A 13,249-nucleotide genomic window follows, 5' to 3' on the forward strand; every position below is an offset into this window, starting at 1 on the left:
TGAGATATGCAAACTGAGTGCCAGTGGTGCTACAGCAACAACCTGGCACTCAACGTCAGTAAGACGAAAGAGCTGATTGTGGACTTCAGATAGGGCGAGATGAAGGAACACATACCAATCCTCATAGAGGGATCAGAAGTGGAGAGAGTGAGCAACTTCAAGTTCCGGGTGTCAAGGTCTCTGAGGATCTAACCTGGTCCCAACATATCAATGTAGTCATAAAGTAGGCAAAACACCTAATACTTTATTAGGTGTTTGAAGAGATTTGGCATGTCAACAAACAGACTCAAAAACTTCTATACAGTAGTTGTACCGTGGAAAGCATTCTGACAGGCTGCGTCACTGTCTGGTATGGAGGGGCTACTGCACAGGACCGAAAGAAGCTGCAGAAGGTTGTAAATCTAGTCAGCACTAGCCTACAAAGTACCCAAGACAGCTTTAGGGAGCAGTGTCTCAGAAAGGCAGCGTCCATTATTAAGGACCTCCAGCACCCAGGGCGTGCCCTTTTCTCACTGTTACCATCAGGTAGGAGATACAGAAGCCTGAAGGCACACACCCAGTGATTCAGGAACAACTTCTTCCCCTCTGTCATCCGATTCCTAAATGGATGTTGAATCTTTGGACACTACCTCACTTTAAAAAAAAACAGTATTTCTGTTTTTGCATATTTAAAAAAAAATCTATTCAATATACACAATTAATTTATTTGTTTTTTTAATATTTTATTATTATTTTTTCCCTCTCTACTGGATTATGTATTGCATTGAACTGCTGCTGCTAAGTTAACAAATTTCACATCATATGCCGGTGATAATAAACCTGATTCTGATTCTGAATTGCCTCCTGTTGGTTTTTAAAAGCTTCCCAATTCTCTAACTTCCTACTAATTTTTGCTATATTATATGCTCTCTCTTTTGCTTTTATGCAGCCTTTGACTTCCCTTGTCAGCCACAGTTGCCCCATCCTCCCTTTAGCATACTTCTCTGTCTTTGGGATAATTCCAACCAGCGCCTTCCAAATTGCCCCCAGAAACACCAGCCATTGCTGTTCTGCCATCATCCCCACTCATGTCCCCTTCCAATCCACTTCGGCCAGCTCTTCTCATGCCTCTGTAATTCCCTTTACTCCACTGTAATACTGATCGATCTGAATTTAGCTTCTCCCTCTGAAACCGCTGGGTGAATTCTATCATACTATGATCACTGCCTCCTAAAAGTTTCCTCACTTTAAGCTCCCTAATCAAATCTGATTCATTGCACAACATCAGCTCCAGAATTGCCTTTCCCCTAGTGGGTTCAATCACAAGCTGCTCTAAAAGGCTAGTATGTAGGCATTCTACAAATTCCATCTCTTGGGATCCAACACCAACCTGATATTCCCACAATATAGTTGCATATTGAAATCTCCCATGACCATTGTAACACTGACCTTTTTAAATGCCTTTTCTATCTCCTGTTATAATTTGTAGCCCACATCCTGGCTACAGTTCAGAGACCTGTATCTAACTCCCACAGCCTTTTTACCCATGCATTTTTTTTTTATTATAACAACTTTACCCACAAGGATCCTACATCTTTCAACCCTACGACTAGGGGACATAGCCTCAAGACTCGGGGGAGCAGATTTAGGACGGAGAGGAGGAACTTCTTTTCCCAGAGAGTGGTGAATCTGATGAATTTTCTGCCCAATGAAGCAGTGGAGGTTACCTCAGTAATATACTTAAGGCAAGGTTGGATAGATTTTTGCATAGTAGGGGAATTAAAGGATATGGGGAAAAGGCAGGCAGATGGAGACAAGTCCATGGCCAGATCAGCCATGATCTTATTGAATGGCATAACAGGCTTGATGGGCCAGATAGCCTACTCCTGCTCATATTTCTTGTATTATGTTCTATGTCACCTCTAAGGATTTTTTTTTTTTTTTAAACCAACAGAGCACCCCACCTCCTCTGCGTACCAGCCTGTCCTTTTGATACAAAGTGTATTCTTGGATATTAAGCTCCCAACTATGATCTTCTATCAGCCATGACTCAGTGATGCCCACAAAGTCATACCTGCCAATCTCCAACTGTGCTACAAGATTATTACCTTATTCCATATACTACTTGCATTTAAGTACAACACCCTCAGTCCTGTATTCTTTACCTTTCCAATTTTGAGCCATGTTGCACTCCCACTCATCCCACTGACTACAATTTTGCCCCATCATCTCTCTCTCCTCCTTTAGTCTCACTACACACTGCATCTATTTGTATACCAACTGCCCCATCCTCAACTCAATCACTGAGTTTCCCATATACCTGCCAAATTAGTTTAAACCCACCATAACAGCTCGAGCAAACCTGCCTGCAGGGATGTAGGTTCCCCTTGGGTTCAGGTGTAACCGTCATTTTTGTACAAAACCTTCCCCAGAAGAGATCCCAATGATCCAGAAATCTGAAACCCTGCCCACTGCAGGAATTCCTCAACCACACATTCATTTGCTAAATCATCCTATTACCCTCACTGGCATGTGGCATAGGCAGAAATCCAGAGACCACTACCCTGGAGGTCCCGCTTTTCAGCATCCTATCCAATTACCTATATTCTCTCTTCAAGACTGCCTCCCTTGTCCTACCCATGTCGTTGGTACCAGCATGTACAATGACTGCCAATGGCTTACTATCCCCCTTTAGAATGTATTGAAGTTAGCATTTACCAAACAAATGGGTAGAACAGCCTAATGGGCTGATAATAAAGTATGAATGTATTGGGATATTCTCAAATCAAACAGAGTATGCATATGGCTATTATACAACCAGAAATAAATGTCTTTAAATAGGAATATGCTGAGAAGATGAACATTGAATAACTTTATATACAAAATTGTTAAATTATTGTTAAATGAGCATTGTACACAACAAAATAGTAGAGGAAGAATGTGCTTGTGCTGAAGAAAATGCAGAGGAGATTCATTGGGTTGTTGCCTGGATTGGAGGACTTTAGTTATGGGGTAAATTGGATAGGCTGTGCTTATTTTCCTGGAGCAAAGGAGTGGCCTGTTAGGAGGTATATAAAATTATGAGGGGCAAATAGGGCAGGTAGTCATAATCTTTTACCCATGGCAGGGATGTCAGAAACGAAACAACATAGGTTCAAGATACAGAAGTGTCTGATCAGTGAGGAGTGTGTAATGTGCTGGTGGTGGATGCGATTACTATGTTTAAAAGGTATTTAGCCAGATATCCAAGTAGGTAAGATTTAGGATATGGACCTAATGCAGACAAACATGATTAGTGTACTTGGGCAAAAAGATTGGCAATGATATGGTGAGTCAAAGGGACCACTTCTGTGCTCTACTACAGTTCTGCGTCTAAAGAAACCCGGTCCAGTATCTGTGCCACATTTGGTCCACCAACTCAATAGTAATCCCATAGTCTGCTCCACTGCCCGAGATCCCTTTCCAAATATTGACACAACTTTCCCTTAAAGGATTTCCACGTCAAAATCCTGTAGCAAGCATAGCAACCATCTGTATAAAAAAATTCTCCTAACCTCCCTCCTGGTAATAATATTAAATTGGGACCTGAAAATCCCTCATCTTGCTAATGATGGATTCTTTTCCCACACACTCAACAAAACTTCTGGTCATTTAAAACAACCATTAAATTTCCACTTAGAAACTTACCTTATGGTTGCTGTAACGTTAATGAGAAACTCCTTACTGATTTTCCAGTTCTCCAGGTCTCCTTTCACAAACCCCGTAATCATAACAAATAAAAGGACCACTATATTGATGGCAGTAAATACTTTGGTGACCCAAGCAGACTCCTTTACACCAAATGACAGAAGACCTAAAATGGATAAAACGTTAAAAAGCATCATCAGTCAGGTCCTTTAGCCACACTAATGTAAAGGCATCCGTTAGTCTTGCGAGACCATGGATCTGCGCCTGGAAAGTCTTCACTCTCCAGGCCGCAGGCCTGAGCAAGGTCGTATGGAAGACCAGCAGTTGCCCATGTTGCAAGTCTCCCCTCTCCATGACACCAATGTTGTCCAAGGGAAGGGCATTAGGACCCATACAACTTAGCACCAATGTCGTTGCAGAGCAATGTGTGATTAAGTGCCTTGCTCAAGGACACAACACGTTGCCTCGGCTGGGGCTCGAACTACGTCCCACACTAATGTATGAGGGGTGATTGATAAGTCTGTGGCCTAAGGTAGGAGGAGTCAATTTTAGAAAACCTAGCACATTTATTTTTCCTACATTTACACACTTAGTCCAGTGGTCGTGGAGCATACAGATCCCTTCTTTGTAGAAGTCGGTGTCTTGGACCTCCGGAAGTGGTCCACAGCAGGGGTGATTGATACGTTCATGGCCTAAAGTAGAAGGAGATGAGTTATTAACTTCAAACTTTCTGTCTTGTCACTCAAAGAGTTGAACTGCAAGTGCATGTAGTGGGAGCTGTATAACTCATCTCCTTCTACCTTAGGCCACGAACTTCTCAATCACCCTTGCTGTGGACTACTTCTACAAAGAAGGAATCCGTATGCTCCACGACTGCTGGACTAAGTGTGTACATGTAGGAGGGGACTACGTTGCTAGGTTTTCTAAAATTGACTCCGTCTACCTTAGGCCACGAACTTATCAATCACCCCTTGTAAACCCATAGCAAATAAGAAATGATTCAACCACAATGTTGGTCATGTTTATTAGCAAAACTAATAAAATGAGAGAGGAGCTGGATATTTCTGTTCCTTGCCAACGTATACAGCAAATTCCACCCAATGCATTTCCACCACCCTCAACACACATCCCCACAAAAGTTGGAGTAAATGTTTAGGGAACTTCCAGGGTTACTCAAATCTGTCTGATCCATCCCTGGCAGACTTAACAACTACAGCACGTAGATACAGGCACCATCCTAACAGGCCTTAAAACACTGCCTAAGAGTACTTTCTACAAGGCTAGGAGTCCTTCAATTGATTCTTAAAAAATAACCAATGTTTCTCTTGTACATTGGAGATAAAAATACAAAATCCATCTGTCCTCGTATAAACAACCTAAGGCCTCCTTTCTGTTGTAACAGTGAAGAAATTAATATAGCGGTTGTGAAGTTGTACTTAATCTGAAAGCTGGATTTCAAATAAAATGTTAAATAAATCCAAATCTCACAATGGGCTGAGCGAACACACACGTTTAAGGAAATAATCAATTTTAAAAAATCAATTATCACTCTTAAGAATTTTTAGCAACAAAATATTGGCCTCAAAATTCTAGTGCATCAACTGAGCACATTGGATTGAATGCAGGGTTACAGCGGAGAGCTTGTGTCCTCGTTTGAGATTCTTAGGAGATCACAAGTCAGATAGTCAGGACTATTAAGGAGGGTTTAAAAGATCAAAATATTAAGGAACTGAAGGCATCGAAGTAACTTGGCAGGGACTTTGGGAATTACTGGTGATGGGATTGCTACAGTTTTAGTGAAGGAACCGGATGACAAAAGAAAACGGACTTGCCAAACAGGGTTCCCAATCTACAGTTCTTTTCAGAAAAAAACAAGCTGCCTTGACAATACAAGCAAAGGTTGTTCCAAGGACGATGTTGTTGAAACTCCCCTGTGATGTTCCCATAGGAGTATTGCACACAGGATAATACTATCACATGTGCAAACAATGCAAAATAATAGGAAGACACTCCCAGCTGGAAGTGATTGGTCACATTTAAGGAGATAAAATGATCTTGAAGTGCTTGGTATTGCACTTCACCACACTTTGGGGAAAAAATATTCAATTTTCAGTACACAAAATTGAAAAATAAAATATCACATGATTGAATTTCTAATCACACCTTATGAAAAAATCTCGAGCATCTCCTATAAATTCTCCTTTTTTTGCACGGAGGTCCTGTTTTTAAACAGTTTTTTCCTCTCCATCGTCTTATACAAGGTATGTATAGATTTATTTACTATTTATACTATCAACTGCATCTATTGCCTGTGATACTGCTACAAGATTTTCATTGTACCATACCTCACCGTACTTTGCACATGACAATAAACTTGACTTGATAGACATTATAGTAAGCAAGCAGAAAACAGCAGTTTTCATGTATCAAGAATCATCTGAAACTGATCCAAGATCATTTTAAAGTTGGAAAATAAAGTCAATACTGCTTTCCCCAAGGATAAGCTTCACCTATTAGACTGTAAAAAGGGTAAATATTTCATCATTTTCTGTCCAAAACAGAAGACCACAGGTTCTCCCTTTATCCTCTTCGCCCTGCTATTTCCATGCCAAACTCTCATTTTGAAAACACAAAATGACTTAACCATTAACCCTTCACGTACAGCATTCCAAATCTCACATAAAAATTATTTTCATTACACTTTTTTCACTTACAGGTCAACTTAAATCTATGATCCTTTTGTATCCACCTCTGTTCACACTCACCCCTCACTTTGCAATCAGTGCTGGCCAATATTGTTTCTGCTTATGTCGCAGCTCAGTTACATAGAGCAGCTGCTGGTGGAAAGATGTTGGATCTCTTCACTGAACCTGTCACTAAAGTGAATGAACTCATTCATTCCTTGACAGAATAGCCAGTTTGCAAAACTGCTGCTAACAACTTGACCAAGTGTGGCTATACAGCAAAGCTTATTCCCGATATCCTGAGATGGCTTTTCATGTACTATCATATAAAAAATTACGCCTGCATGAAAACTATCTGAATAACAATCTTTTCATACATGGAACATAGATCATAGGGACAAGCCATATGGCCCACTGCATTTTCCTGCACATGTTCTATACCCCTCCATTCCCTGCCTGTTCCTGTATCTTAAACATTGCTATCATATCTGGCATCTATTACTCTGTTTAAAAAAAAGCTTGCCTCATAAATCTCCTTCAAACTTTCCTCCTCTCATCCACAGCCATGTTCTCCAATATTTGACACATCCACCACGACTACCTACCTAGATCTGGTCATCTGGTATTCTATCAGGTTGGCACTGAATATCTGACACCTGACAGAAAACAGTTCAAGTTGTTTCCATACAGCAAATTTATTTTAGGTTGTATGTCGATATCTTAAGCTAGAAATTTACATCTTAAATGTATTTTAATTGTTCTGTCTGGAAATAAGTACACAATTTATTATGATAAATGTTTCAGTTTACTGGATAAAGGCAGCTTATTGTACAACCTTCATGTAATTATACCTGATAATATTAATATCAGACACACAGCAAAGAAGTCAGGATATTCTGCCAATCCTGGTGAATGCATCCTGAAGTACGTGCCAAAAAATACTCCAATCTGTTTGCCAAGAAGTTCATCAAAGGTACCACTCCAAGCCCTGGCAACACTTGACGTACCTCGATACAAAGACAATGTGAAAAAAGTAATTAAATCAAACTGTGAATAATCAAACAAGATAATTATCAGATGAATAATTACTGCACGGATCTTGATACAATTCCAAACATCCATACTGCTTCTCTCACAACACGCTGGAGGAACTCAGCAGGTCGGGCAGCATCCGTGGAAACGATCAGTCAACGTTTCCACGGATGCTGCCCGACCTGCTGAGTTCCTCCAGCGTGTTGTGAGTGTTGCTTTGACCCCAGCACCTGCAGAGTATTTTGTGTTTACGATCCATATTGCTTCTGTTTAAATTCCATGTGAGGGTTATATTTGATTTCTGGAACTATTCCTGGTAAGATTATTTTACACACACCATAATCATTGAACTAAAGCAGTTAATGCTCAGATATGCTCCTCATCATAGCTTGTCACACCAGACAGCCAGCCACTTTAGTGTTGTTTGGTTGCTGTAGAGCAGGTCAGTGTCAACTAAATCAGGTGAGAGTGAGCAGTTGCGCAGAACGTGTTCAATGTTCTGCACCCTTTCACCACACTCACAGGATTCGCTGGTCTTTAAACCCCTCTTCACCATATTGTCTCCCGTCCTACAAACTCCCGCTCTCGCTCTGTTGAGAGTGCACCGCTTCCGTCTGTTAAGCAGTGCCCCATCTGGCAACATTTCTGTGGAGTCTTGCACTGTATTGTTTGGTGGGGTTCTGGCTTCTGTTTGAGGCCAGAGGTCAATCCTATATGTTTTGGGGGGATGTTCCGTGTGGTAGTTCCTCCACTGTAGCAAAGCTTTTCCTCGGTTTCAGGTGGTTGGAAACTGGCACATGATGATGTAGTGGGTGCCGCAGATCCGAGTTCTGTTTACCTTTTTCAATTTTTGTTGTAGTGTGTCTTCGGATCTCTGGGGGAGCAATGCCTGCAAGTCTGTAAGTGATGTTAGTGGGTGTGGGGCGCAGTGTGCCTGTGATTATTCCGCAGGCTTCGTTAAGCAACGGGTCTATTTTCTTCGCATGGGCTGATCTGCCCCACACAGGTGCACAGTATTCTGCAGGTGCATAGCAGAGTGCTAGGGCAGTTGATCTAAGTGTGTGAGCATTAGCTCCCCATTTCGTGCCTGCTAATTTTTTCATATGCTCCTATAAACCTGTCACATCTTCTAGAAACATGCGAATTTAAACAAAGATCAAAATACAAAATAGTAACATAGTATAAATATTTTCAGTTTAAAGGAAATATTAATTTCAACAATTCCATGAACCATTATAATCAATCATTAATATGACCACTCGCACATCAAAAAATACTATGATATAAACCAAGGATTTGTACAATTCTATACTTCTATAATTTCTACTATATATTATTCAATATGTTCAATTTTTTGCATTCAAAATTCTAGCTCAGTAATAGTATTAAATAATTTCAAATGAACTAGCAAACAATATTCTGGAAAATCAGATTTCAAAGTCAAGACTTAATAAATACTCCTTTTAAGCTTTAAGGATTAAGCATCCCAGGCAGACCAAAAAGAAAAAGCCCATGCCAAACTGTTCTCAAGCAGGTGACGGTGAGCCATCTCCTTTTACCAGCCTGTGAGAAAGTATTCCCAAACCGCTACTGTACAAGGATGGTAAAATTTTGACTAATGCCAATAAATCAATCAGTAATAAATTTTCTAATTAGGTTAGTGTGCAATTTGAGGGGAACCAACAAGTAGTGGTACTTCTAAGCACCTGCTGACCTTGACTTTGAGTTTGCACGTTTTAGAGTAGTACAGAGATTCAAAAAGCACTTTTTGTGGATGGTATACAAGGACGTCATGACACTGGCAATGACGGACAAAACAGTGGAAGGCATGTCAGTCAAACCAGTTGGATAACTTTAAGATTCTTAAGTGTTATTGAAGGTGCATTCATTCAGGTAAATAAAGATTATGCCATCAAGTTCCCATGCCTTGTAGACAGTGAAAATATTTGGGATGTCAAAGGTGAACTATTTGCCACAGAATGATCAAGTTCTGACATGCTCTTGCATCTGTATGACCGTCCAGTTAAGTTTCCAGTTAAATGTATTGCAAAAGTTTACCTTTCATTATCATAGAGAAAATACAATGGATTCCGGTTAATTGAGACACATCGGGCCCAGTACATTTTGGCACAATTAAGTGACTGTCCCAAATAGTGAAGTTTCAAGGGAATAGTTAAAAAGGTATATAAAAAAAACTACTATTTAACTGAGTAACAAATTATGTATTTAAATGAAATGCATAACAAATTAGAACACTACCAGTACTACTATAGTACTATAAAACTGTTAGTTCCCAATAGCTATCAGAGGAATTCATCCAGTGTATGCTGCCGTGTTCTTCTGATTGTTCTTCTAAATGAAGAAAATCAGCACAGATATCTAGTGGAGATAATGGACTGCCTTTATACAGTGCTTTCAATACCTCCAAATTCTTGGTAGTTCCTAACCTTAATCAGTGACAAAAATCACTACTTTTTGAAAACAAACACACATAACTGGCACCATTTAAAAGCTGTTCACTGTAAGCACAGTGTAGTGTCTAATGGCCACACAAATGCACGAGACTGACACTAGTTAGAAACTGTTCAGCACAATTCTCCTGTCCAATTAAGCAGCATAATGTCCCTAATAAACAAAGGGAATCCCAGCTATTTTCTCAATTAGTTTTTGTTCTTTAAGAGTTGTCCCGAATAAGTGGTTGTCCTGATTAACCAATGACCTAATTAACTAGAATCCACTGAATTCAGAAATTCATTGTAATCTGTTCTGGATAGGAACATTGCCTTTATAATAAAAGAATATATTGCTAACAAATGCAAAGGGAAAACACTGGTATGAATAGAAGATTGACTTGCAGAATAAAGGTGGCCTGTTCTGGTTGGCTGCTGGTGAAGACTGGTGTTCCACAGGGGTCGGTATTGGTCCAGCTTCTTTTCACAACTATTTGGATGACAGAACTGATGGCTCGGTGGCCACATTTGGAGATAATACAAAGATCGCTGGATGGGCAGGTAGTGTTGAGGAAGCAAGGATTCTACAGATCTCACAACAGTGGAATTATGAACTATGGATTGTCAGACAATCAACATAACCAATAGAGGAACACAGGCAACGATTACAACAAAGCTTTGCCTACTGGGCTATGTAAAAAAAAATGAATGGTTCATCTCTCCTGGTCCAAAACAGTTGCTTTTTTTAAAAAAAGCATATATTTCTACTGCACTTTTCAGCCAAACCAAAATAATCCAAGTTTTAGAAATGAAAAATAGAATCTAATTTATAATACGTAAAAACACTTACCAATGACATAAGAAAGAATCAAATTCCAGCCTGTGATGAATGCACAGAGTTCACCAACAGTTACATAACTGTATAAGTATGCAGAACCAGTCTTCGGAACACGAGCTCCAAACTCCGCATAGCAAAGTCCAGCCATCACCGAAGCCAATGCAGCAATTAGGAAAGAGATGATAATGCTGGGCCCAGAGTCCCATTTCGCAACCTCGCCAGCTAGAACGTAAACACCTGCACCAAGAGTGCTGCCAACTCCCAGTGCTATCAAGTCTATGGTGGTCAAACAACGGCATAGCTTGGATTCTTCAAGGCCACTCTGGCTTATAATCTTTCTACGAACCAAACATCGAGTGAAGGACAGCACTGAGCTGCAACGTATCATCTTTGAGAAGGATAGCTGAAACAAAGAGAAAAATATTTTAGAACTGATACATAGGCAAATGTGTCTGGTTCTTTAATTCCTTTTACATGAAATAAGGTTTCATTAATCAGTCATCATAAATAATTACTGCTCAAGAACTTAATTCAAATTTTATGAATTATCACACCACTATATTTCAAACTTAGTTATTGTTAAACACAACTAATTTCAACAACCTTGCTCAACAAATATTGACAGGACACTGCCAGCAAAATTACATCAGATCCCATTATCTACATAGGAACCTGTACAAAGCTTTTGTGCCAAGATTCCAGTGGCAGAAAAGATTCTGTAAATGCTGGAAATATTGAGCAACCTCCAGCCTTTGTGTGGGAACTCAGCACGCCAGACAACATCCGTGGGGGGAAAAAAATCAACAGTCAATGCTTTGGGCTGAGACTCTACATTAGGACTAGTCTTGGACCTTAATGACAACTATTTATTTGCATCCATAGTTGTTGCCTGACCTGCTGAACTTCTCCAGCATTTGTGTGCGTTCTGTCACGTTTACCTGATACAGAAATAGCACCTTCAGAGGAATGACTACAAAGGACCAGATATTAGTTGATTAACATGTGTTTTGATGTTTTTGTAGGTTATTTAAATATTTAATTGTTTATTATTTTACATTTAATATTACTAACAATACTTTAACACTTCTCACTATTTCAATTTTTAAGCTTTGTTGAGAGACTGGTCATGCCACACTTTAACTCCACCCTCCCAGATAATCTTGACCTACAGTTTGCCTATCACTGAAACAGGACTATGGCAAAAGACAGTTAAAAGTAAATCCAATAAGTCTTCCCAAAAGAAAAACTTTTGCCCAGTGATGAGATTGCAGAACATGCTATCATCACAATGAGCACTTCTCTTTATTGTGATGTTGAACATTGCACACTACAGCTAATTCATCAATTGTGTCCTACTTTGTTTAAACTTCCTCTCAAGAAGAAACACATGGGATTAAGGAGGCTCATGTGAAACAATTGCCTGCTGAAACCAGTTGGACTAAATGGGCTGTAGACCTGATATAAATTACACAAAATATTTTAGAACAGGTTTGTTTTAAGGCGATACGAAGTATGCTAATTTTATTTGTAGCATGTGGGCGTGACTAACGAGGCAATTCTTAACAAGGCTCTGAGAAAGCGATGGCAATACATCTTTTGACTGACGTAAAATTCCTCTACAATCCACACAAAATTTGGTCCATCAACGACAACAAACTATTCATTAACTTCGATAAATCAATGCTGTGTCCTGCACTGTCCTTACATATTCAACAGAAGTTACCAAAAAAGAAATGAGGCAGAAATCCCAAATGATCTTTTCTTTCCAAACAATCACAGCAGTGTACACAGAGGCCTGTTATACAGTTTGGCAATCTGCTCTTTAACTCAGTATGGTCTAGTGGCTAAAATCTGGGCCCTGATGGCTCATCAAGTTTATCCAAAACAGCTGAACCATTTGAACCAACTACATGCCAGTAGCTGACACATCTGGACCAACTATTCACCAGATATTCCTGCAAAGCCACCAGCATGCACGAGTCTACTTAAATCTACTTAATGACAGCTAAAAGATGATCAACAAGAAAAAAAATACAAGGAATTTACATGCAACCTTGTTGCAGACTCTATCCATGTAAACATCAAGTCACATGTGGGCAAAATAGTGCAAATATCCAAGAAGTCATAGTCTGCTAAAAGATCATTGTCATCAAGTGAATAAGCTAAGAAAAAGAAACTGGGGGAAAAAAGCAATAAAAATCTAATGTTGGCATCAAACTGGAATAATTAGTACATCTCATTACAGGTACATTATAGCACCCAAGTCAACTGTGAAAGCTAATTGTTCCAAGTCACTGGAAAAATCACCAGTCAATAGCAGTACGAGCCCAAACAATTTATTTCAGCTGGTATATTACAGAACCAAGTATTATCTAGTGTGCTTGAAAGCAAGTTCAATATTTAGCTTTGGAAGTACATGGGTTGCTCTGCCTGTGCAATGTGCTGGGCTGCCAAAAAAAAGATAAATCAGTAAAAGTAAAGTAATTGTATTCCTGCAAACTTTTTCAAATCTGATATCTGGATGTAAGATTGTGGGTTTGAGTCCCACTCTGGTGTCTTCAACTGATGAAACCAGACCA

The 13,249-nt window shown here is 39.6% G+C and overlaps 1 protein-coding gene across 5 annotated transcripts in view; it reads right to left on the reverse strand.

Annotated features, from left to right (window-relative positions):
• The window catches only part of slc7a2 (solute carrier family 7 member 2), a 140,911-nt gene that overhangs the window by 42,203 nt on the left and 85,459 nt on the right, over window positions 1-13,249 (reverse strand). For all 5 annotated transcript variants that reach the window (XM_072252640.1, XM_072252641.1, XM_072252644.1 and 2 more), the window contains 3 exons: window positions 10,683-11,073; window positions 7,202-7,357; window positions 3,667-3,832 (listed from right to left, as the gene is read on the reverse strand). In XM_072252640.1, coding sequence (XP_072108741.1) covers window positions 3,667-3,832; window positions 7,202-7,357; window positions 10,683-11,058 — 698 coding nt within the window. In that variant the 5' untranslated portion in view covers window positions 11,059-11,073. The remainder of the gene's footprint in view (window positions 1-3,666; window positions 3,833-7,201; window positions 7,358-10,682; window positions 11,074-13,249) is intronic.

This window comes from Mobula birostris, chromosome 3 (assembly GCF_030028105.1).
Source record: "Mobula birostris isolate sMobBir1 chromosome 3, sMobBir1.hap1, whole genome shotgun sequence".
NCBI lineage: Eukaryota > Metazoa > Chordata > Chondrichthyes > Myliobatiformes > Myliobatidae > Mobula > Mobula birostris.